Below are 27,503 nucleotides of genomic sequence, written 5' to 3' on the forward strand. Positions count from 1 at the left end.
GTTAAATGGATACTGGCAAGTTCCTTTGACCCCTCGAGCTAAAGAAATATCAGCTTTTGTCACACCAGACGTTCTTTATCAATGACGGTTGATGCCATTCGGGCTAAAAAATGCCCCAGCTACTTTTCAGAGATTAATGAATCAGGTGGGAGCCAGTGTTCCCCACTGTGTAGTGTATCTTGATGACGTACTAATATTCAGTAACACTTGGAAAGAACACTTAAAGCAGCTAAAAACTCTGTTTAAAAAACTACAAGCAGTGGACTCCGTGGTAAATCTGGCAAAAGGCGTATTTGGAAAAGTAATAGTAGCTTACCTTGGACACATAGCAGGGCAAGAAAAAGTATTGCCAAGAACAGCAAAAGTACAAGCCTTGGTGGAGTTCCCTATTGTTAAAACTAAACGTGAAATCATGAGATTTTTAGGAATTGTATGGAATATTAGTGCTCCATTGCTGCTCCATTAACCGATTTGCCACAAAAAAAAGAGACCAAAATAGTATGGTCAGATGATCAGGCAGCTTCTGAAAAGCTAAAGGCCAATCTTAACTAATGAACCAGTGTTGGCTGCTCCAAATTTTGCGAAACCCTTCAAGATAGTGATTGATGCTAGTGATCTGGGGGTTGGTACAGTCCTATTGCAGGATGATGAATCAGGCATAGAAAAACCTGTAGCGTACTTTTCAGGATAACTAAATCGCCACCAAAAAAAGTATTCCACTGTGGAAAAAGAAACAGGTCCATTGCTGGCCCTTAAACATTTCGAAGTATATGTCCACCAAGAATATAAAAAAAACTAATATACACAGACCATAACCCATTGACGTTTGTGGAAAAATGTAAAAGTCAAAATGCTAGAATATTCAGATGGAGTTTGTTGTTACAGCCTTATTGTTTGAAGATTGTGCATACTTTTTTTTTATTCATTCATGGGATGTGGGCATCGCTGGCCAGGCTAGCATTTATTGCCGATCCCTAATTGCCCTTGAGAAGGTGGTGGTGAGCTGCCTTCTTGAACCGCTGTAGTCCATTTGGGATAGGTATACCCACAGTGCAGTTAGGAAGGGAGTTCCAGGATTTTGACCCAGCGACAGTGAAGGAACGGCGATGTAGTTCCAAGTCAGGATGGTATGTGACTTGGAGGGGATCTTGCAGGTGGTGGTGTTCCCATGTATTTGCTGCCCTTGTCCTTCCAGTTGGTAGAGGTCGCGGGTTTGGAAGATCCTGTCTAAGGAGCCTTGGTGCATTGCTGCAGTGCATCTTGTAGATGGTACACACTGCTGCCACTGTGCGTCAGTGGTGGAGGGAGTGAATGTTTGTAGATGGGGTACCAATTAAGTGGGCTGCTTTGTCCTGGATGCTGTCGAGCTTCTTGAGTGTTGTTGGAGCTGCACCCATCCAGGTGTGGAGAGTATTCCATCACACTCCTGACTTGTGCCTTGTAGATGGTGGACAGGCTTTGGGGAGTCAGGAGGTGAGTTATTCGCCTCAGGATTCCTAGCCTCTGACCTGCTCTTGTAGCCACAGTATTTATATGGCTACTCCAGTTCAGTTTCTGGTCAATGGTAGCCCCTAGGATGTTGATAGTGGGGGATTCAGTGATGGTAATGCTGTTGAATGTCAAGGGGAGATGGTTAGATTCTCTCTCGTTGGAGATGGTCATTGCCTGGCACTTGTGTGGCGCGAATGTTACTTGTCACTTATCAGCCCAAGCCTGGATATTGTCCAGGTCTTGCTGCATTTCTACACAGACTGCTTCAGTATCTGAGAAGTCACGAATGGTGCTGAACATTGTGAAATCATCAGCGAACATCCCCACTTCTGACCTTACGATTGAAGGAAGGTCATTGATGAAGCAGCTGAAGATAGTTGGGCCTTGGACACTACCCTGAGGAACTCCTGCAGTGATGTCCTGGAGCTCAGATGATTGACCTCCAACAACCACAACCATCTTCCTTTGTGCTAGGTATGACTCCAGCCAGCGGAGGGTTTTCCCCCTGATTCCCATTGACCTCAGTTTTGCTAGGGCTCCTTGATGCCATACTTGGTCAAATGCTGCCTTGATGTCAAGGGCAGTCACTCTCACCTCACCTCTTGAGTTCAGCTCTTTTGTCCATGTTTGATCCAAAGTTGTAATGAGGTCAGGAACTGAGTGGCCCTGGCGGAACCCAAACTGAGCGTCACTGAGCAGGTTACTGCTAAGCAAGTGCCATTTGATGGCACTGTTGATGACACCTTCCATCACTTTACTGATGATTGAGAGTAGGCTGATGGGGCGGTAATTGGCCGGGTTGGACTTGTCCTGCTTTTTGTGTACAGGACATACCTGGGCAATTTTCCACATTGCAGGGTAGATGCCAGTGTTGTAGTTGTACTGGAACAGCTTGGCTAGAGGCACTTAGGGGAAAAACAATGTCATCGCCAATGCTTTGTCATGAATTTAAACTTAAGTTACATGTATAACAATGGCACAAATAAAAATTCTATGAATGGGGGCATGAATGTGAAAAAAATGTTGAGTGTTTTTTCAGTTTCTGTTTTGCATTGTAATTAAATGCATTTAAGAATGGTGTTTCATTTCACCGAGGGCCGAGGTATCATGGAAGTGTTTTTTTTCTTCTGCTGTTTAAACTAAGGGGATCTGTGTGCCTTTAAGACTGAGAGAAGTTTTTATATTCTCTGGGAACAGTGTGCGAGCTGCAGGCCTGTTTCCTCGGCAACAGCAAGAGAGAGATGTCATATGCCATATTGTATCAGTTTGACTATGTGTATAGACTGGCTAGAACTGGTTTGATCTCGAGACCAGCAAAGAGTGCTCTGCCCTGAAGGAAGAATTTGGCTCTCTCAGCAGAAAATCTACATTGGCCTATACAGGCTGTGTTTCACCTGGAAAGGAATCTTTGCATGATTGGAGGTAGTAAAGTTTCTACTGTTAAACTGCTAATTCAAAATCCAAATAGAACTTTTGTTATACTCCTTGTTGAAAGATTGGTCTGATGCCAGCTGCAGCCCAAGTGCCGTGAATGCCTATCCATTACAGACTGTTCATCAAACTTGCCTGGAGACTTCGAGTGGCATCTGACTATTCGACACCTCACCACTCTGGGAAAATAACACCAGGACTTACAACCAAGTTATTTTATTCTTCCTAAGAAACAGCTCAATTAATAAATAGTTAATTTGTTGTTGTTTAAAGATAGCTGCTTTGGTGTGTTTTATTCTGGGGGTTAATAAAGTGTTTAATTTGGATAATTTCCAGTAAGTGGGAAACTTTAATAATATGCTGCGGCCTGTGGGGTAATGGGACTGAATTGATAGTGCATTACTCCCACCTTGGTCGTAACAAAGTTCTTGATCTCTCTGATTAAAAATCAGTTAACTCTCTGATAGACCATGTACTTTAACTACAGCTGCAAAATTAAATAGCAGCAAGGGCAAGATAGTGGGCCATAGTTTGTTACAGCAGGTCATCTAACAGTGCATGCAATTAGTTAGACTTGTTCTTGCATGTTTCGGTTTTAAAAATGTTTGCGTGGCAAGTTGCTAAAAGTGTGAGCTGCTAATGGCGCAGTGAGGGCAACGAGGCATCAGGGACCTGAGTGAACAGAACAATTAACCTTGTATCTCATTAACCAATCAGAGTGAAGGATTATGTAAATAACAGCACAAGAACTGAGAAATGTAAGGTAGAGTAGGTGAGTTGAATACTAAATCATATACATAAAGAGGGATAAAGAGAGGGTAAGAATGATTGAATAAGGGAGAGAGAAAAAATGAGGAAAAGTAATTTAAAACTTTTCTAACATTTTTATAATTTCATTCAACAGTTAAATCCTGAAGGGATGAAACTCCACATTTGTAAATGATCATTTTCAGTACCAGATAGGTTGAGTGGCAGTAATTAACACTTATTATGTTACAAAAAGGGTACTTAGACAAAAATCAACAACACTTAAGTTTCTGTGCTGAATTAGTTCATATCTACTGCAGGACTACAACAACTTCACACCGTCAAATTCATTTCAATGATGAGGCAGACAGCAAGATTCCATTTTCGCAAAATTAACAACGGAGCAGTCCAACTAGGGCAGCAGATTTTGCATTTTTGAGTTCAACCCTTCTCCTGAAGTGGCTGTATCATTTGCACATCAATAACAACAAGTGCAATTTGCCTCACCATTATTTTGACAGAAAATTATGGCCCAATAAGGCATCTCGAATTTCTGGTTTTTTTTGTAGTATTATACTTCTACTTTGACCAATGTCTGTGATGCAAATTTTATATATAAAATAAGATATTCATCAAGTGTTTGACCATATAGTTGCCTGACTAAGTAGATATTCAGCAAAGAAGCCTTGATAAAGGGAAAATGTTACATTCATTCTTGCCTTTGAAGTCTGAACAAAGACAAAAAAAAAGACCAAAATATATTTTCACAATTAAGTCAATCACACAGAAGTTTCAAAGGCACCCAGAATTGCCCGATCATTTTTCTTACCATATTTGCATCATTGATACAAAGCAACTCTCATACCAGAGAATGAACTGATACCCACAGAGGACTGATTGAAAAGACCATGGTTAGATGTATTCAGTTTGGTGATGAGCAGTTTCTAATACTTGGACACATTTTGCAACTAACACATATAAAGCACTGTGCCTCTGCAGAGATAATTCAGTTGACTTTGAAGTGTCATTGTTACATGATGTTGAATATGATGTATTTTATGTAAACAGGCCTCAATTTCAATTCTCACCTCTCCCACCCCATCCCTAGTAGATACTCAGGGGGAAGCAGTTAAAATGGAAGGGGGAACTCACACCTTTTCCACCCCAATATGACCAACTGCAATTTTGAATTGGATGGCAGACTCCTCTGTAAATATGCAGATTGGACTCCAAAGATATTATCAGGATCCTATCTACGATTTTAACCTGTGGTCTGACTGGCAGCTGTCTTTTCTGCCTGGCAAAACCTGCTGGGAACTGGAACTAGGGCGAGAAATGGTCCAGCAAGTTTTTTTTTATTCGTTTGTGAGATGTGGGCGTCACTGGCTAGGCCAGGATTTATTGTCCATCCTTAATTGCCCTTGAGAAGGCGGTGGTGTGCTGCTTTCTTGAACTGCTGGGGTGTAGGTAACCAACAGTGCTGTTAGGAAGGGAGTTCCTGGATTTTGACCCAGTGATAGTGAAGGAACGCCAATATAGTTCCAGGTCAGGTGTGTGGCTTGGAGAGGAACTTACAGGTGATGGTGTGTCCATGTATCTGCTGCCCTTGTCCTTCTAGGTGGTAGAGGTCGCGGGTTTGGAAGGTGCTGTCGAAGGAGCCTTGGTGAGTTGCTGCAGTGTATCTTGTAGATGGTACATACTGCTGCCACTGTGCGTCGGTGGTGGAAGGAGTGAATGTTGAAGGTTGTGGATGGGGAGTCAATCAAGCAGGCGGCTTTGTTCTGGATGGTATTGAGCTTCTTGAGTGTTATTGTAGCTGTACCCATCCAGGCAAGTGGAGAGTATGCCATCCCACTCCTGACATGTGCCTTGTAGGTGGTGAACAAACATTGGGGAGACAGGAGGTGAGTTACTCGCCACACAATTCCCAGCATCTGACCTGATCCTGTAGCCACGGCATCTATGTAGCTGGTCCAGTTCAGTTTCTGGTCACTGGTAACCGCCAGGATGTTGATAGTGAGGGATTCAGTGATGGTAATGCCATTGAACATCAAGGGGAGATGCTTAGATTAACTCTTGTTTAAGATGGTCATTGCCTGGCATGAATGTTACTTGCCATTTATCAGCCCAAGCATGGATGTTATCCAGGTCTTGCTGCATATGGACATGGGCTGCTTCATGAGGAGTCATGAACAGTGCTGAACATTGTACAATCATCAGCGAACATCCCCACTTCTGACCTTATGATGGAGGGAAGGTCATTGATGAAGCAGCTGAAGATGGTTGGGCCTAGGACATTGCCCTGAGGAACTCCTGCAGTGATGTCCTGCGACAGAGAAGATTGACCTCCAACAACCACAACCATCTTCCTTTGTGCTCAGTATGACTCCTAGCATGTGAAGAGTTTTCCCCCTGATTCCCATTGTCTCCAGTTTTGCAAAAGCTCCTTGATGCCATACTCAGTCAAATGTTGCCTTAATGTAAAGGGCTGTCACTCTCACCTCACCTCTGGTGTTGAGTTCTTTTATCCATGTTTGGACCAAGGCTGTAATGTGGTCAGGAGCTGAGTGGCCCTGGCGGAACCCAAATGAGCGTCAGTGAGCAGGTTATTGCTCAGCAAGTGCCACTTGAAAGCATTATCGACGACACCTTCCATCACTTTGCTGATGATTGAGAATAGACAGATAGGGCAATAATTGGTCGAATTTGTCCTGCTTTTTGTGCACAGGACATATCTGTGCAATTTTCCACATTGCCAGGTAGATGCCAGTGTTGTAGCTGTACTGGAACAGCTTGTCTAGGGACACAGCTAGTTCTGAAGCACAAGTCTTCAGTACTATTGCTGGAATGTTGTCACGGCCCATAGCCTTTGCAGCATCCATGTGCTTCAGCCGTTTCTTGATATCACATGGAGTGAATCGAATTGGCTGAAGACTGGCATCTGTGATGCTGGGGACTTCAGGAGGAGGCCGAAATGGATCAGCCACTTGACACTTCTGGCTGAAGAGGGATGCAAATGCTTCAGCCTTGTCTTTTGCACTGGTGTGCTGGGCTTCCCCATCATTGAGGATGGAGATACTTGTGGAGTCTCCTCCTCCTGTTAGTTTAATTGTCCACCACCATTCATGGATTTGGCAGGACTGCAGAGCTTAGATCTGATCCATTGGTTGTGGGATCTCTTAGCCCTGTCTATTGCATGCTGCTTCTGCTGTTTGGCATGGAAATAGTCCTGTGTTGTAGCTTCACCAGGCTGACACCTCATTTCATTGAACCAGTGTTGGTCCCCCAGCTTGATAGTAATAGTAGAGTAGGGGATATGCCGGGCCATGAGGTTACAGATAGTGGTTGAATACAATTCTGCTGCTGCTGATGGCCCACTGCGCCTCATGGATGCCCAGTTTTGAGTTGCTAGATCTGTTCGAAATTTATCTCATTTACCATGGTGGTAGTTAAGCGTTTATTTATTTTTTTCTGTTTCCTTGTAGGCTTGGAGGAGTAGGCGTGCTTCTCTGGGCCCTACAAGGAAACCTTGTGCCTCTCTTGCCCTGGGCTTCCCTCTCCTCTGACCCTTGAAAACAAGGATAAAAATTTTTTAAATGAGGCATGGCAGGACTGGATGCCGGTTTGGGTCTGCGACATCAGGAATGATAGATGAATGGGATTTCGAGCAAGTTAGAGTTTTGGGTGAGCTCAAGTTTATGGAGGGTGATAGATGGGAGGCCAACCAGGAGGGTGTTGGGATAGTCAAGTCAAGATCCAACTCATAAAGGAGAATTATAGAAATTATATCCCAGAACAAGTTGTTCTCTTATGTAACTCCATTCGCCCCGATAATTTTATATTCCTCCTTTACAAACATGTATTCCATTCCCTTTTTCATGGAGTTTTATTCTTTACCTCAATGGCTGCATGTGATAAAGATCCCACAGTCTAATAGCCCTCATTTCAAGAACCCTCCTCCTCCCTTCCTCCTTTGTCCGTCTAGTAAGAATCCTTGGTCTCTGTCCTCTGGTTCTCTATTTGCTCATAATTTTTAACTATTTATCCACAGTAAGCTCCCCAGGTTTTATTCACCCCTTTACTGGCTGTTCCCAGCTCTGCAAAATATTCTGGTCCCTATGCCCACCCCATTTCCTCAACTTCCCCCAACTTCCCACTCTGTTTCTTTCTCTCCCAGAGCCCCCATTCCCCAGTCCCTATTTCTCTCCCTGACTACTCTCGAGTACACCTGCCTTGATTGCAGAAGCCTGTTTGCTGAGCCAGGCTGCTAGAGCCCGCTCTCGGGAGAACCATGCCCCAGCATGTGTTCCTGTGACTATACAACAGCAAACCCAGGCAGCTGCTCCCTTGAGTACAAACTTCCGGAAATTTTGCAAACAATGATGGTGGAGGGTGAACCATTGATTTGCTGCAGCAGTGTTGCACATGCACAAATTGACATTAGAATAAACTCTTCTCTTGAGTTGCCAGCAGTTTTATACCTCACCCAATTTTCCTCGCTGTTGTAAAGGGGAACAGTTAAGATTGTTTGCAAGAACAAAGAGATAACAATTTTGAATGAGTCAGAAAATACAAGATGAGAAAAGAAATGAAATCCTAAAACAAATTTTTGATGTGTTATTATGTGTTTATAAAGGATGAATAGTTAACAGGGGAACAACAGCAATTTTTGTGAGAAACAAGAAGATTGTAAAACATGATAAGGGAGTATTGCTGAGTTGGTGTGGAGCTGGATAAGATGTGGTATAGTGAAAGAAGTTGTTTATAATATCCCTATATTTGCCTGGAGATGCTTCAATTAAAATCTCCCATTTGCACTGCTGCTCACAGTTAATTCCAAATAATGTGGAGGAGACATGAAAATAAATGAGAATGAGCATTTACGATGAAAACAATGATCACAGATGTCTTTCTAAATCTAGCCCCTAGTGCATCCGGGGGACAATTTGCATTTAGTAGCCCTGACCCTCCCCATCTGCCACACATTTTTGATCCTAATCTCCTTGTTAGATAGAATAGAAAGGACTATAAACAGTAATTTTCTCAGAGCAATCATCATATTGTTCATGAAATAGAAATGCTACAGCTGTTGACATTTCAACAAATTCCACTAATATAGAAAGGCTGCCAAACTAATAGAGGCTGTTAATTATCTAGCAACAAAAAGTTTTTAATTTAATTTTCTTTTCTGGAAGATTCATCTACTAATAAAGTTTTCAACAGAAATATATGGTAATGATTTCTTCATGGCAAATACTTATCAGAACACCCTGTAAAACTGTACAAAATGAAACATTATCTGTAAATATGTGCCTCACCTAACCATTACATAAATTAACTAGGCATACTGTGCCAGTTTCATCTATCTTCTATATGATATAGCAAACAATAATAGCATATATCTGAAAATCTCTAGACAGTAATCAGAATTATATGTTAACAGCTTCCATCAGTCCTGCCTTTAATGAGTTCATGCATTTGCTTCCCATTGTTCTATGCAATACTAAATTATACACCACCTCACATCATATCTTTGGAATACTGTCCTCAGCAAGCGACTCTAAGTTTAAAATATGATTGACATAACTTTAAAATGTGCAAAAGTTTGATCTTTGCCTTCAAATATTATGCAATCCTCACCTATAAGGGGAATTTATAATTACATCTGTATTGCTGAAAATAGAGACATGTTGTCGAAGTTTTTTGTCTTGCACTCATCAGGACAATCCGCAAGAATAATCGATATAAGGGAAAACAACAACTTATATTGCATGAGAAGAGAGTGCTGATTGGTTGGCAAGTGAACACTGATTGGTAGAGGTGTTGCCATGGAGAATGCATCAGTTTACGGTGACTGACAGTTAACTGCCAAGCCTTGTTTGAAATTTAAACCAGGTAGCTTGACTCTGATTGGTCAAGGCATTGCTCTGAGGAATGAACCAGCTAATTTTGTTCAGCTGAAACAGGCACAATGTTTGTACATATTCTTTCTGTCTGCAAAGAAAAGGGCCCTGTGTATAAATTTATGTAGCTTCCAATACAAGCAAATGTGCCACACTGTGAGCCTACTGACATTCTTAAATTGATTGCCAGCATAATTCTTAGCACACTGTGGATTATTTAGCAAATGTTGTCCAATTGCGAAATCACATCTAATGTTGGTGTTACGACCAGGTGAGAAAGAGGTCGAGGGTTCCCTTTCAGCCTTCATCTGGTCTTACTGTAACAGTGTTTTATTTTTAAACAGACTGTGTTTTTAGCTCCCCCTTGGTGAATCCTTGCTCACCGCTTTCCAATTATAAGGTAAAGAAACAAGCACAAACAGGCTTTCTTAGGTTTAAAGAAGAAAGGTGAAATTTTATTAAACTTAAACTCTAATTCGGTTAACGCCTACGAATACATGACATGTCCATGCTAGTATGCATACACGAGACACACATGCAGACAGGGACTGAAAAGAGAAGAAATAAAGTGGAAAAGTTTGAGGCAATATCTGAAGAGTTTTTGTTATGGATCTTCGAGCTCACTGTAGAGTGCTTGCTTGTAGTCAGATCTTGCTTTTTGCTGGGGCCCAGTATTCTTCTTAAACCTTGTTCACTGTAGGAGACTTTAATCTCTTGGGGTTCATGTGTCTTCAATGGATTCAGAAGCTCGTTCAAAACAGGTGGGAGCAGGCAGACAGATAGGAGGTCTTCTTCAGTCCAGGAGCATTCTGCTTTCTGCCAGTTCAAACACTGTCTCTCCAATTTAAAACTCTCAGTTCAAACTCTGCAACAGCCAGTTAGTCATGACCACGTCTGTTTGTGGATTGAATTGGAGCAGTGAGTAGCTCCTTTGTCTACCAAGTACTACCTGTTAGTATGCAAAAATGTCTTTACAGCCAGGGGCCTGGCAACCCCTTATAACAGCCCTTCTCTTCTTCCCTGCAACAATTTGAAATTTAATGTCCATGTGGTGAAATTAATATGCCTCATTCTTGGCAGATGGGAGCCTGCATGACAGTTGTCACAGTATTTTGAATTTTGCAAGCACATCTGTCAACAAAAACTGGGCGTAATGGGAGTTAAAATCTAAGCGGTACACTTAACTGCTCTTTTACTGACCCATGGTCAATTCGGTCCTGCTACTTTTTTGGGTGCCTGAGGTACCAGCCTGACTCTGGCAGGGTCCTCATAAATGAATATAAATCGGGGTCTTATGAAAGAATTAGGACTCCAAACCCAATCCAAAGCCTGCTGGGCTGAGTTTACACTACAAACATTCCACTCAGTTAAACCCAGCGAGCAAGAAGCAAAGACCTTCAAGGGTAAGAGTAATTTTGTGGGGCCAGATGGAGAAAAAAATGCTTATCCAGTCCCACAAAGAATGTTTGAGCTGCTGTTTCCCCCCTTTCACAAGCCTGTCCTGAAATCCCCCCCAGCAACCGCAATGACTTCCCGGAGTGCCGGCCAGGCGGTCTCTGGTCTGCCCGATATTTGCCACCTGGAATCTGCCACTTGTTTTGGGCAGGCAGCTCACCAATTCTGTGTTAACATCTATGTCAGTGAAGCTCAACTGTGAAAATGGACTGGGCCCCTTGGAGCACCTCTTGGAAGTTATTCTACCGCTGACAGCCCAGGAGTTAAAATTCCCCCTTAAGTATTATATATGACAGCTCAAATGGACCAACCTGTGGGATACTTCATTACAATCAACCAATTCTACAGCATTCAGCCCATTTTTAGACTTGAGTATATTGTTCATAAAATATTAATGTCAGACTAGTTGTTGTGAACAGAATGAATTAGTTTGCATTCCTGGTTAGAAACGTTTGGTTGTATTACAAAGTTAAGAGGTAATAATCCGATAACACAGCACCATGTTTAATTTACGAAGAAGATTGACAATGCCACAAAATAACCTAGGACTGCTCATTTTATCACTGAAATTTTATATATCAATATTGATTGTACTAACCACATGTCACATTGTTTCTTACCATCTGATCCAGTTGTTAGCAGACAACTCCATGAGTAGGTAGATAAAACACCTAGCTTTAACCTGCTCTGCTGACATCCATCTAGAAACAGCAGAGTTCTTCTCTACTTATGGATGTTAAGTCCTGAGGACATTATTAAGATCCAATTGCAATTTTTATAAATTCATTCTCTGGATATGAACTTCACTGGCAGGACAGACATTTAGTTCAGTTCTGATGAAAGACCTGAAACATTGGACTGGATTTTAAAATCCGTTTGTGATCCAGATTGGAGGTGGCAGTCATGCAATTTGACACCGTCGGTTTCCATGCTGGTTCGCTGTCATGATCCTGGCCCCAAGCCATTTTGAATTAGGGCGGCTCGGGGCCAGATCAGCTCCCTGCTGGGAAGTGGCCATCAGCAAATTGAAGCCAATTATTGGTAATTATAGGGCCTGGTTCCTCCTGGGCCGATTGGAATTTCCAATCAGCAATGCACGCAGCCCATGTCGGCCTGGACCACGTCCAGTCTAACATGATGGGCTCAGGGCGCGGGTTGGGGATGGGGGGTGGTGGCTAATGGATCACATGAGGGGCACCCCCCCGCTCACCCAATCACCGGACCCATAACGGCCAATTGGGCCTGAGCTGTGGCTGCTGGCTGTGCCCTGGAGGGGTTGCCCTTTAAGATCATGGCCAGGCAGCTGTGGCTTTTTAAAACATCAAAAACATTTACGTGGCATTCTCCCCTTCTCTCTCTCTCTCCATCTTCAGATTGGCAACTCCCACCTCAGCCGGTGGGGCTGGAGATCACTGAGTCCTGGAGGGCCTCCTGTTAGCCCACCAACATTAGGATACGGCCCGCCATCGGTGACTGGATGGCAAGCCCACTCCCTGACCTTTAACTGGCTGAGTATTTGAAAATCCCCGTAGGGGTGCTCAAAGCAAGGCGTTTGGGGCCGGGACCCGGAATCAGTTCCCAACCCCTGATTGAAAATTCTGCCCATTAACTCTGTTTCTCTCTGCACAGATGCTACCAGATCCACTGAGTATTTCCAGCATTTTCTTTTTTTATTTCCGACATTTAGTGTGCATCTTTAATTGCATCACTTTCAAACTGCCATGATGGGGATTGAATTCACATTCTTCAGATTATTAATCTAAGCCTCCAGATAACTAGTCCATTAACATAACCATGACAGTACCATAAATCTGGGCAAGGAAAATGCTGTGACTTTCCTGCCAGGAAAGGCTGAGACAGAAGAGATTTAGCCCTGGAACAGGCCAAAAAAAGATGTTTTTCTTCTCTTTGTGGGTCCAGATGAAGCAGAAATTCTCGTCTGTGGCCTACAAGGGACTTCCTGCCCTGGAATCTCCTCCTTCCAGTATTCTAGACTGCTCCCCGCTCCCCCCCCCCCCCCCCCACCATGAGATATGAGATGTCTCTGGAACACATACTTGCCATCTACTTTGTGTCTGTGAATGGCCTCCAGGCTGCATGATGATCTGCCGCTGCCCATGAACTATACCAGGTGGGAAGTTGTCTGACTTCTGATGAAGGGCCACTGACCTGAAACGTTAACTCTGCTTCTCTCTCCACAGATGCTGCCAGACCTGTTGAGTATTTCCAGCATTTCTTGTTTTTATTTCAGATTTCCAGCATCTGCAATATTTTGCTTGAATTTAAATGAGGCCTGGAAACTGAAATAGACTCGCCTGACTTCGGGAGCAGCTAGTTAGTTTCCAATCCACCTCGCCATCTGCCCATCCAAAACATATAAGGAGTTAAAATTGGGGACAGAATCTTTGGATTCTTATTATTTTATATGTTCCACCTTTGTACTTGAGGTTGTGTTGTCATCACTCCTCCTTATGTGTATTGCAGGTTTATACAATGATCCCAGGCAATTTTCCTGTATCCAAATAATGGATGGAAAAATTCTAACTCATAACATTTTTGAAATGGGAACAATGCAAATACATTCTTCATGAGACAGGTGCAAATAGTGATTTGAGTTTTGGAACACATCAAATTCAATTTATGTGGCTTAAGTAGGCAGGAATTATGTTTACAGTTATTTTTAAGATACATGATCAAGCTCAATGGCAAACTAGGGGTTCATGTTTTATTGCATTGGCAGAACAAAGATTTTTTGGCCCCTGCCAAGGCTGAAATTTTCCTGTCCAAGCTTGGCCTGACAGAAAAAAAATAGCAGTAGTGTAGCGGTTAGGTGCTATACTACTTATTAAGGAGTGTCGTAAAAACCCATCTGGTTCACTAATGTCCGGTTGCAAAGAAACCTGCTGTCCTTACCTGGTCTGGCCTATATGTGATTTGAGACCCATAGCAATGTAGTTGACTGTTAACTACCCACTGATATGCCCTAGCAAATCACACAATTGCATCAAACCACTACAAAAAGTTATAATAGGAATAAAACCAGACCAAACAGTTAATATCGACCTAGGCAACCGATTCGAACAAGACAAAAGCACATTCAGCCCAGCTGACCTCTGCAAAGACCTCCTCACTAACATCTAGGGACTTGTGTCAAAACTGGGAGAGCTGTCGCACAGCCTGGCATAGTCACACTCATAGAATCATACCTTTCAAGCAACGGCATAGACTCTTCCATCATCATTCCTGTGTATGACCTGCCCCATTGATAGGACAACCCACGAGAGGTGGTGATATATTGGAGGGAATAGCCCTGGGAGTCCTCAATGTTGACTCAGGACCTCATGAAGTCTCATGGAATCAGTTCTAACACGGGAAAGGAAACTCCCCTGCTGATTATCGTCTACTGCCCATCCTCAGCTGATGAATCAGTACACCTCCAATTTGAACACCACTTGGAAGAAGCACTGAGGGTATCAAGCAACGTTCCTGTATATTTTTTCGAGTGTTGCGGGCGATTTATATAAGCACACGGTCTCTTTAAATTTTTTTGCATGGCCGCACGAGCACATTAATTTAAAAGGGACAATTTGCGTGCATCCTGTGAAGGAACTTTCAGGTTGTGCAGCAACCACGCAGCTTACAGGGAACATTGGTAGCAAGGGCACAGAATGTACTCTGGATGGGGGACTTCAATATCCATCACTAAGAGTGGCTTAATAGCACCAATACTGACCGAGCTGACCAAATGCTGAAGCACATAGCTACTGGACTCGGCTTGCTGCAGATGGTGAGAGAACCACTTGACCCTGTCCTCACCAATCTACTTGCTGCTGATGCACCTGTCCATGATAGTAATGGTAGGAGTGACCACTGCTTATTCCTTGTGGAGACAAAATCCTGTCTTCATATTGAGGACATCCTCCATTGTGTTATATGGGATAAATGCTAAATGGGATAGACTCAGAACATACTTAGCAACTCAAAACTGGGCATTCATGAGGTGCTGTGGGCCATTAGCAGCTGCAGCATTGTAATCTACCACAATCTATAACCACATAGCTTGGCATATGCCTCACTCTGCCACTACCATCGAACCAGTCCATCAACTTTGGTTTAATGAGGAGTTTAGAAGAGCACACTAGGCATACCTAAAAATGAGGTGCCAATGTGGTGAAGCTACAACACAGGACAACAGGTATGCTAAACAGAGGAAGTCGCATGCAATAGACAGAGCACAGTGATCCCACAATCAATGGATCAGATCAAAGCTCTCCAGTCCTGCCATATCCAGTCGTGAATGGTGGTGGACAATTAAAGAACTAACCAGAGGCAGAGGATCCATGAATATTCCCATCCTCAATGATGATGGAGCCCAGCACATCAGTGCAAAGGAAAAGGCTGAAGTATCTGCAACAATCTACAGCCAGAAGTGCTGAGTGGATGATCTATCACGGCCTCATCCTGAGGACCCCACCATCACAGAAGCCAGTCTTCAGCCAATTCAACCTAGGCCATGTCAGATCAAGGGACAGCTAAGCACATGGATACAGCAAAGGCTATGGGCTCTGACAACAACCTGGCTGTAGTACTGAAGACTTGTACTCCAGAACTAGTTACATCTCTAGCCTAGCTGCTCCACTACAGCCACCATACTGGCATCTACCCGACAAAGTGGAAAATTGCCCAGGTATGTCCTGCCCACAAAAAGCAGGACAAATCCATTCCGGCCAATTGCCGCCCCATTTGTCCATTCTTAATCATCAGTAAAGCGATGGAAGATGGCAGCACTTACTCGGCAATAATCTCCTCACCGATGCTTAGTTTGAGTTCCACCAGGACCACTTGGCTCCAGACCTCATTATAGCCATAATCCAAGCATGGAAAAAAGGCTGAAATCCAGAGGTGAGGTGAGAGTGATTGGCCCTTGATACGAGAGTCATAAAGTCATAGAGTTATACAGCACAGAAACAGGCCCTTCGGCCCATCGTGTCCGTGCTGGCCATCAAGCACCTATATATTCTATTCCCATTTTCCAGCACTTGGCCAGTAGCCTTGTATGCTATGGCATTTCAAGTGCTCATCAAATACTTCTTAAATGTTGTGAGGGTTCCTGCCTTTACCACGCCTTCAGGCAGTGCGTTCCAGATTCCAACCACCCTCTGGGTGAAAAGACATTCCTCAAATTCCCTCTAAACCTCTTTGGTTATTGATACCTCCACTAAGGGAAAAAGTTTCTTCCTATCTTCCCTATCTATGCCCCTCATAATTTTGTATACTTCTATCAGGTCTCCCATCAGCCTTCTATGCTCTAAGGAAAACAACCCTAGCCTGTCCAGTCTCACTTCATAGCTGAAATGCTCCAGCCCAGGCAACATCCTGGTGAATCTCCTCTGCACCCTCTCCAGTGCAATCTGGATGCCACATGTCTTCAGCTAAGTAAACAACAGATGCCTTCCGACTATGGGAGTTGTTTACAAGAGAAGTGACACATCAAGATTTATGGTACTCGAAAGTACGTTTCTGTTTTGAAAACTGTTTTGAGTCAGTTGTGTTTGTAGCCTACTGAAAGGAACACCCAGCTCATCTTTTTTTCACCTCTTTGAGACACCCTGGAAAAAAAGCCAGCATGTGATAGCTGTAATGCCTGATGCTGCATTTCTCCTGAAAAGCTTTTGGATGACTTCCCCTCGACATCTCCTGAACAAACTGCTTCTGAAAAGATCCCAGTGACCCGTCTATGTGTACTCAGATGCCAGACTGTATGCCATCTGGAACATAACATATTATATCCTTTTTCTTCAAGAGTTAACAAGTACTTTGGCCAAAGCATCTTTATTTTTCCTTTAACTGTCATGTGCGTATGTATGTGTGAGTGTGTTCGGTATTTAGAAGGGAGTATATATATTTACTGTCATATTTCAAACTGCGTGTTAAAGCTTTGCATCTTTATTGACTAAGTCTTGTTTTGTAATAAATTAATACTTTTGTTGTTTATTAAACAAACCTGGTTGGTGGATTTTATTCTGAAACAGAAATAGGTAAATGTATATAATTGGTTGTATCGGTAACTGGGTAAATCATTTAAATATATGTTGCGAACCATGGAGAAGTGGGACTAGAGAAAAACAGTGCACTCCTCCCGCCTCGGTCGTAACACCATCAATAGCAATAATTATAGCTACATTTATCCAAATTTATCCAAAACTCTACAACGCATCTCTAAAACGTAATATTCATAACTGTTTACGCTGATGTATTTAGAAATTTATTACCTTTAAATTTCTTTCTACTCTGATATCCAGAAATGCAGTTAGTTCTCAACACAGTCAAAAACTCTTGTGACCCGTTTTCTGAAACATCCCATTTACTTTACAGGAGGTCACTATAAAAAAGTTTTTTTTGCATAATTTCTTACATTCTTTTAGTATAACGGAAGACAACCTGGAATATAAATGTCAAGAAACGTGCATTTATATAGTGCCATTCTTGACTTTAAAATGCTTTACAGACAATGAAGTACTTTTGAAGTGTAGTCACTGTTGGAATTTAGGAAATGTGGCAGGCAATTTGTGCACAGCAAGGCCCTGCAAACAGCAATGCCATAATAAGCAGGTAATTTTTTTATAAATGTTGGTTGAGGGATAATTATTGGCTAAGACACCAGGGGAACTCCCCTGCTCTTCTTCGGAATAGTGTCATGTGATCGTTTATGTCCACATGCAAGGGCAGACGGGGCCTCGGTTTAATGCCTTATCTGAAAGATAGCACCACCGACAGTGTAGTATTGCACTGAAGTGTCAGCCTAGATTTTGTGCTCTCAGTGAGGCTTGAACCCACGACCTTCTGACTCAGGTTGATTTACATCTCACCTACTTTGGACTATTCAGTATTAGCAATGCACAGAAAGTCATTTTTGCACTTCTCACTGCTCATTTGCTGACTGCAATTTCTTAAAATTTGCACATAAGAGTGCAGCAAGGGCCACAGATATCTCAATATTTTGACGCCCAATTGTCACTCCCCGAGGAGAAGTGGCTGTGGACTGGATGTTGTCAGGCCAATATTATGATGCACGGTGCTTTGGAGCAAACTGGCTGTCGACTAGACAAATTAGACATGAGCCATCAGAGGGAAACTTACTCCTTCCAAAAAAGAAGGCATTTTCCTCTAACAATGTTCTTAAAATAATATGTTGCTTTTCCTTTTACTTCCTTTTTGGATTTATCCTGCTGGTATATGTCTTCACAGACAAGTGTGTTCACTAATGTCTCCTTTGCTACATAGACAAAGGTTAACGTTAAACTGATTGATGTAGTATTGGCCAAATGGTGGCATCTGACAGTATTAAACACTTTCATGGGACAGGACAATAAACATTATTTGCAATGCCAGCTAATAGAAATGACATACAGTGCCAATGGATGCACCTCCTGCAGTACGAACAAATAAATTTTAAACTGCATAATAGAGCACTCTTAAAGCTGGCCCTCCAATTGAATTCAACAGCATTCAGGATTTTATGTTGTATAAGATATTTCACGTCATTTTCCAACAATTTCCTTCTATGATTTTTGGATATTTTAAAATTTAATATGCTATCACCGTACTAGCGAATTAGAAAAACATGGTTATCAGCTGATTTTACTCAAAGAAGAGACAATATGGGAACCAAAAATCCTTGGGATGCAATTCTGATGGTTAAGGCAGGACTACACCTGTTAACTGGGTTTGTAGTTTCAGTGGGAGAGCACTGAATTTGAATGGGGCCGGTGAGTGCAGGTGCCAGTAAAGGACTACTTCTACCACTCACATGCCCAATGTGGCTTGAAAATTCTGCTGCCATGGGAGAGAGAAGGCTACCCAGAACCCTCTATATATCTTCCCTTGGTTCCCCACGTAAGGAGGCTCCAGAGTTTTTCTTTTACAAAAAAAAATCTTTCTTTGGGTTTCTAGGCTGCTTGCCTGACCTGTGCCTTCCACCTGGTGGGCTCCATTCTCACTCAGTACCCCACTTCACATTGAGCATGCTGACCTTCAGTGATACAAAAACAACAACAACATTTATATAGCCCTTTTAATGTATTAAAACATCCCAAAGCCCTTCACAAAAGAGTTATCAAACAAAATTTAACAGTGAGCTATACAAGGAAATAATAGGGCAGATAACCAAAAGCTTGGTAAAAGAGGTAAGTTTTAAGGAGCATTTTAAAGGAAAAAAAAGAGGTAGTGAACTGGAGAGGTGCAGGCAGGGAATTCTAGAGCTTAGGGCCTAGGCAGCTGAAGGCACATCCGCCAATGGTGGAGTGATTAAAATCAAGGATGCGCAAGAGACCAGAATTGGAGGAGCGCAGATTATCCTGGAGGGTTGTGGGGCTAGAGGAAGTTACGGAGGTAGGAAGGGGTGAGACTACAGAAGGATTTGAAAGCAAGTATGAGAATTTTAAAATCGAGACATTGCTTAACAGGGAGTAAATGCAGGTCAGTGAGAATAGGGTTTCTCTTCGTGCTCCAGCACCGTTACCTCTGGTGTCGCCTTGACCCCCTCCTGTTTCTGATCAACATGATCGAACAGTGAGAACAGGGGTCTTGGTGTGAGTTCGAATTCCGGCAGTAGAGTTTTTTAAGAACTTAAGTTTATGGAGGGTGGCAGATGGGAGGCCTGTCAGGAGTGCTTTGGAATCATCGAGTCTAAACGTAACAAAGGATGGATGAGGGTTTCAGTGGCAGATGAGCTGAGACTAAATTGAAGTCAGACGATGTTATTGAAGAGGACGTTGGCAGTCTTGGTAGTTTGAAGCTCATCTCGCAGTCAGATATGACATCAAGATTGCAAACAGTCTACTTCAGTCTCAGATAATTGGCAAGGTGTAGGATGGAGTCGGTAGCTAGATAATGGCATTTGTGCCAAGGACTGAAGGCAATGGTTTTGTTCTTCTTTAGTTGGAGGAAATTTCTGCTTATCCAGTACTGAAGCAGTCTGACAACTGAGAGACAGGGAAGGGGCCAAGAGAGGTGGTGGTGAGGTAGAGCTGGGTGTCATTAGCATACATGTGGAATCTGACGCTGTGTTTTTGGATGATGTTGCCGAGGGGCAGCATGTTGATCAGAAACAGGAGGGCCTCAAGGCGAAACCAGAGGTAACGGTGCTGGAGCACGAAGAGAAACCATTGAAGGTGATTCTCTGGTAATGGCTGGAGGATAAAAATAAAATTAGATGATAGCGGTCCCACCCAGCTGGACGACACGGAGAGACACTGGAGGAGAATGGTGTGGTCAACTGTGTCAAAGGTTGCAGACAGGTTGAGAAGGACTAGGAGGGATACATCAGGTCACAATTGAGCCAGACAAGCAGGAACTCCCGACATAAGGGGCTGAATTTACCAGACCCTCGACGCCATGGGTCGTGGCGGGGAGGCCCGTAAAATGCGAGCAGGAGCAGCCCGCCACGACCCACGATGCTGAGAAGGCCCTGCTGGATATTAGTGGCAGTGGCAAGGTCTTGGTGCAGCCACCCCCTCGCCGTGCTACTTGGTGGCGGGGCCTTCATTAAAATATTAAAATGAGGATAACTAAAATGCAGATAAACTTAACTGCCGACAGTAACAATCCCACGCCGATTGTACAGCCAACTGGCTGCAACTTGCGCACCTTCGGAGTTCCAAGGTGAGACAGTGGTGGAGAGGGGGGAGGAATAAAATTGTCAGGGCGGGGGGCGGGGTGGGGAGCGGGGAGAGGGGAAAACTATTCCTATTGGTTGTGGGGATCGTGGGAAGGCATTGATGGTCAAAGATACTGAAGTTTGGGGAGATAGTTCAGAATTTCAAAAAGTGTATATTTGGGGGGATGTCAATTTACGTGATGAGGACTCGGTGGTGGGGTGGGAGAGGGGATTCAATGTTAAATTAAATGTTTATTAATTTTTGTTATCACACAGGCACCTTTAAATATTTACGTATCTCTTGAAGGGCTTGAAGCCCTTTAAAAATGGCGCCGGCGCCATCGTGGGCAGCCGTTCCAACCCCTCTATTTAAGTGAGCACCCGCGCGTAATATCATGGGGGCTGTGTGGCACAATTCTGTGTCGTAAGGCCACCAACTTCATAGCATGCTGCCGCAGAGAGCATGCGCTGATAAAATTCAGCCCAAGGAGTCCCCACCCCTGGATTCACTTCTCATGACAACATTTGCCTTGCAAGGAGCAGGTGTTGGTTCCAATACCTTACAAGACATATTGCTCAATCCTGCCAACAGCAGGGACCTAGTGTAATGGGCCCCTGCCATTTTTCTAGCTGGTTCCATCAGTCACTGGTGGGAGACAGGTGGAATACAGGTAGAATTTCCGAGGACATGGTATCAAAATTTAATTGTGAGAAGTTTCACTTTGATAAATTAATATTCAAACTGTGCTACCTGAAGAATCATGTTCTTTTAAGGGAAATGTCACAGATCAATAACTGGAAACCTCAGATTCAATTTATGTAGGCCTTTGTGACCAATGGTCTTTCAAACAACCAGACTGTGATTTGTGATTTCTAAACATTGCTTCAGGCATCACACAGAACCCGACGTTTTGGCAGAGAGGATACTCCAATGTTGGTTTGTGAGAAAAGAAAAAAGCACAGCTAATACTCTCTTTTGTGATATTTGTTGCATATATTTAATTCTACCTCTTTTTATTTAACTAATTCAGTAATATTTGACTTTTGAATGAAATGCTTCACATTGCTGTGGTATCCCTTCACTTTCAATATCAATTAAAATAAACAAATTTAAGCTACAGCTTAATCATAGTTTTCTCAAAGAAGAAATAGAATCCTGAAGAATCCAAACCATACACTGTTGGTTATATTTATGTTTTTCTAACTGTTTTCCTCAGTTAGGCTAAGGGTGCAGTCACACCACAAAGGTTTTCTTTTCCTACTGCTATTGGCAGACAGTTCCACCAGGAGATTCGCTTCAAAGTCCACACGTGATCTGGGCCCTCATTAGAATATGGTGAGTGCACATAATAGTGCTGTATTGGACGGAGAACTGCACAGAATGCAAGATCTGGGCACTCCAAGGGCCTTCAGGACAGCAGCAGCATTAAAGTGGCTCTGCAGAAGGAATCCCAGGCCAGAGGCCACTGTACAGTTGTGGATTTTGTAACATTCTGGCACTGAGGTAATGTTTTAGAGTCATGTTGTCATCTGTTTGAAGTTTTTCTGACAGTGGCTTTCTAGTAAGGTGAATTTTTTTTCTTTTGTTTACAATTTACAATTGAATTAATGGAGTTTATCATTTTAAATACTACATAAGAAGATTTCCCCATGAAATGCACCATCAATTGTTTCATCAGTATTACGAGAAACTGGGGCCTGAATTTCATGAGGAGGCGGCAGCCCCGCCCTCTAGCTGGAAAGTCGGGGATAAGTCCATCTCCACTGGCCCTGGAAGCTGCGACCGCATTTTGCGTTCCTCAGGCAATTAGAGGCTCAGCAGCTCTGCAGTCCCGCCGAGAGCGGTGGCCACTGCTGGGACCCAGCCAGTGATGGAGCTGGAGGAAAAAGTATGGACAGAGCTTGCCAGGGCCGATCAGCTAGGCCCCAGCGAGGCTTGCGGGGGTGGGGTTGATCAAGGGCGGGGCGCTGTTTCAGTGGGGACAGCCCGTGCTGCTGGGAGGGGCCCTCCATGGGGCACAGGATGCCCAATCATGAGGCCCCCCACCCCACCCCCAGCCTGCAAGGAGGCTGCAAGGTTTTACTGGGCAGCCTCCCCGGGTGGCAAAGTGCCCTTCCGCCACTGGCAAGATATGAGTGGTGGCAAGAAGAGGCCCTTAAGTGGCATTAATTGACCTAAAGGCAGACGGGCTACCTGCCACCTCCCCTGCCACTGGAAAGATAACAGTTGAGGTAGGTAGGCGACTGGCACGGCAGCTGCCACCACCCCATTTGATTTTATGCCGCCCCCCCAACGACTCCCTGTCTGCTCCCAGGGTGGCATAAAACTCTGGCCTGAACTTTGGAAAAGAAAATTTCTTCAACAGGAAAAGTACTGGAGCTGTTCTGGATTTTTGAGACAGCGAGAATCCACTTCTGACTGACTGAAGTTTTGATTTGTTCTTCTATGCTCATAAATTCTAATGTACTTTGTGCTCTTTCTGTACCACCAGGCTAGGATGGCTGCATCATTCAGGGTGTCTATGCAGTGACTCTTGGAAGGAGTGGGCAAAGGGGAAGTAACTTGGTGACAATCAATAGGCACACTGGCAGAATTCTTTAACGAAGCACTGCTGATAATCTATTATTGTGGAATCTGTGTATTTGGAATATACTGGTTTGAAGAATGAAGAGTGCAGGAATAGAATGTTGGTTTGATTGTAAGGCTTCTTTTTTATTCAGGGTGGGATGAAACAGTTGAACAGTCAAATTGATGGAGGATTTTTTTATATGACGATGGAGAGTCAATGGCTTGTAGCTGAGAAGAGTCCCAGGTAAAAGGCTTCAGCAGCTGTCAAAGGGATTTGTGGTTGTTGCCCTTTGTATGGCTCCAAATAAACTACATGACAAAAAGGGGATGGCCTCCATCACTAAGATTAAAATAATAACAGCATTCTGCAACAAATACAGAAGCAGTAAAGCTTTTTTTATTCAAAAACAAAGACTTATCTTGAAAATATCAATTTGTCCACTGAGACTGATTGCGTCTAAAACAACATCTCAGGAATCAGAAGCACAAGGTTTTTAAGGGCACTTTGCCCTTGAACTGCACTCTATTATTAGAGGAAATCTGGTTGCAATATCCCTTTGATATTCTCATTTGGATACAATTTACATTGCTGTGCCCTCTTGAGCTGCAAGCTCCATAAATGTAACAGATGAAGTTTGAGTACAGTGCTATTCAGATTAAATTGGGAGAAAAAGGAATTGCTCCCATTTTTCCTCTGCACTGGATGTATTTTCCAGGTAATTTTTAGAGCAGGGCAGAGGAAAATTGGCCTTACAAGTTGAGCATCAGTGTGAAGTGCAACTCAGTTGCCAAGGCCTGAAGTAACTTCAAAGTGAAATGGAAAGAGACTACCTCCTGTTAGCATTGAGCTGCATTTGCTCCTTAACAACAAAATTACTGCATCATCAAACTACTTCACGTCAACATCCCAGTTGGTATGTGAATGCAGGCTAAATCTTGACCAAGAAAATTTAGAAAAAAATGTATACACTTCAGTAACTGATTCAAAAATAAAATATCTTGAACCACATGTCGATGTGCTATGGAAGAACTAAACTAGCAATTCTGATATCAGTGTGGCTAGGGTTGGGGCCCATTTAAAAATTTTAAAGGAATTGGTTGCTAGTATGTCTCATTTGCAAAATTTGGTTGTACATGAGCCTACCAAGGCGATCCTGGTACAGGAGTGGATGCCACAGGCTTGGTCTGGCGACGTACTGTTTCTTCCTCACCAACTGCTTTCTTTGAATCATTCTGAATTTTAAAAAGAAGTTACATTTGAATTACAACAGAGTTTTTCCCATAACTCTTTCATCAACAATAATAACTTGCATTTATATAGCGCCTTTATACTTGATTCAAGGTAATGGAGTGAGCATAGCAATATCATCATCGAGGACAACAATTTGTTAGCTGTGACTGATTCGAAGATTGAAGGAAAGCTACGTTTTTTGGTGGGAGGAGAACAGAATGCCTGTCTTAAGCCTGATGCCTTTAATTTAGACAGCTGCCATGATATCAGCAATTTTGTTTCATTTACATACTCCGTTATCTGATTTGCCACCAGCAGACCAATCCGTAGTAATTTTATACTGGTGCTGTCTTTTAAAGACAACTTATTGTTATCATCTGCCTGCAGAACTGGCTGAATGCGGCTAAATATTCAGTTAAATGCTACTTCAATGTCAATGTAAAATCACTTCTTTAATTCATGAGAGAAGGAAACACAGCATTATTAACTAGATAAATATTAAGTGAAACAGATAGATGCTGAGTTCAGGACTAATGTTAGCACTTCATTTGAACCTCTGAGCATAAGGGTGCATACACTATTGTACATGAATCAGCTAAGTGCTGGCCTTCTCACAATGTAAGGAGGACAATAAAGCAAAATACTTACTAAAAAATGGAGTACAAGAGTGCCAGAAAGGAATGTTGTAAAAATATTTAGGAGTGGAGAGCAAACACTATAAAGGAAGGAAGGTGTGTTGTCCTACTGCAGTGTTTACATCCCATTACCTTCCCCCTCAGCCCCACCCTCTCCCTCATTGGCACGAACCTAAAATGAATGTTTCAAGCATTCATACCATCTCTTTATTAAAGTAACCATAAACAGCAGACAAAAATATCAATGTTTTGCTTAAGTTGAAAGCAAATGGAGGATTTTGCTCAAGGTGGTTCTCTACTTGAGTCTTGATAAGCCCCCTCCTAGGTGTTCAGCTGTGAATATCTTCCGTATGTTGATATTTTCATCACTTCTTTCGCTAATATAGAGGGGGAGATTGAAGGACACACTCCACAGGTATGTCCAGCACATGTGGAAGGGAAATTTGTAAAATTATGGCAGCCCATTTTTGCAGTAACATTGGGCACAAGATCTTGCTGCACTGTAACTAGCATTGATGTCTTTGCCAGGTTTATGAGACCTTGCAATGTGCAAATTGGCTGCTGCGTTTCCTATATTATAACAGGGACTACACTTCAAAAGTATTTCATTGGCTGTAAAGCATTGTGTGATGTACAGAGGCCATGAGAGGTGCTATATAAATGCAAGTTGTTTATTTCTTTATTATATCCACAAAATCCAATGGTTTAATTGATTAAAACATTTAATGCCATTTGCATTTAATTTTATATGTATATCAAAAATACAATTAAAAACAAACCTCTTCTCCATTTTCATCTGACTCAGCTTTCCCGCCTGAAAGCACATTGGAAGTCCTGGTACAAGATTGCTGGCAAGCCTCTTTTTCTTTGTCTATTCATAGAAATAAATAGTATTGTGATTAAAAGTCAAAACCCACAACTGTTACTAAAAGCCCTTTACTGTTTAATATACATTAAAATTATCACTTTGCATAAAATATTTTTCAGAAGCTTAGTTTATTTTTCTGTATTTATTTTAGTCATGTTTTAAAACTTTGATAGAAGTTAGATTGTTTCTACTATTTAACCAGTTGCTCATTATAATTCAAATCACAGTAAATAGTTTTCTATATTGCACTCATGTTCTTTAATTATGTTACAATTTGAATACTCCTGTTACGTCCAGATGATGTATCATGTGCTGTAGAAAATCATGTATTTTACTGGTATTTACTTATCCCCTGTAACGCATAATGTAATGTATGTTTAATCTTACTGTGCTTTTAATATGTAAAATAATTTGCAATATTTTTTTTTTAAATACATGCACTGGGAATGACAAAACAACAGCAGAGAACTTAAGGATTAATTTCAAAATTGTTAAATATTCATGCCCTGAGGAATTGGTGGCACATGGGGCACTTATTTATGAAGACTGCCAGACTGACAGAATTAAAGTTTGTTTTATATTTTTAACATAATACTCCTACATAAAATTAGTTTGGTTAATCTTAATCCAGGTAGGTCTTGATAGGTGCAGGTTCACACTACAAAATTACCCATTTTTCAGTACAAACCAACACAAAGGTGGCAAAGCTCTAGTGATTAAAGAGGTCAAAGATTTACACAGATGAAAATGTTACGACAAACTCATAACTCACAAACAATAGCAACAATGTCTTACATGTAACTCAGCAGGCCCCGAGGTTCCACTGTTCCGACGTATTTCAAATGGCTTAACACTTCCACTAAAGTTGCAGAGACTGGAATTTCAGGCAACCACCTTAAATGTTTTACATTTGCACCATGGTGTAATTTTACAGCCTCAAATTAATCATTATGATTTATTTCTTAAGAATTGTGAACTGTAATTTCATGTGACCTCTACATATTTTTATCTTAGTATTCTATAGTATTCACTATATCTTCAGTATGGGATTATCGAAGGCAATATAAAGTACTTCCATGTAAAATCCAAGTCAACATAAATCTAAGTTCATTCGACAGAGATAAATGATTGTTGATTAGAAGTAGCTTATATTGAGTAGTAAGGAGATGCATGTTCAATGTCACTTTTAAAGAGAAATTATGCTGCCTTAGTAAAGAGTAATAGATTTGCTTTGAAATCCATTTAAACATTTGCGATTTATCATCAGTTTAGTAATTTGCATAACTGTTGTTGACTTTTGGTTTTACCATTTTGTAAGCTACCCATTTTATAAAGTTTCATTTATTGACCATTTGAAAAATCACAATAATAGCTGTATATTCAATAATATTCACTTGTCATTTCAACAATAATAACAGTGATTTTAACTTTACAAAAAAACTCTCTTTGTGATAGAATTGTAATCACATAAAAAAACAAGAAAATTGGCATCAGCTACAACATGTCATGTATTCT

General features: G+C 42.2%; 1 protein-coding gene across 1 annotated transcript in view; it reads right to left on the minus strand.

Annotated features, from left to right (window-relative positions):
* The window catches only part of tcerg1l (transcription elongation regulator 1 like), a 744,495-nt gene that overhangs the window by 272,486 nt on the left and 444,506 nt on the right, over positions 1-27,503 (minus strand). Inside the window, exons 7-8 of the mRNA XM_068053340.1 lie at positions 25,900-25,991; positions 24,399-24,487 (exon numbers count right to left, since the gene is read on the minus strand). Coding sequence (XP_067909441.1) covers positions 24,399-24,487; positions 25,900-25,991 — 181 coding nt within the window. The remainder of the gene's footprint in view (positions 1-24,398; positions 24,488-25,899; positions 25,992-27,503) is intronic.

This window comes from Heterodontus francisci, chromosome 20, assembly GCF_036365525.1.
Source record: "Heterodontus francisci isolate sHetFra1 chromosome 20, sHetFra1.hap1, whole genome shotgun sequence".
Taxonomy (NCBI): domain Eukaryota; kingdom Metazoa; phylum Chordata; class Chondrichthyes; order Heterodontiformes; family Heterodontidae; genus Heterodontus; species Heterodontus francisci.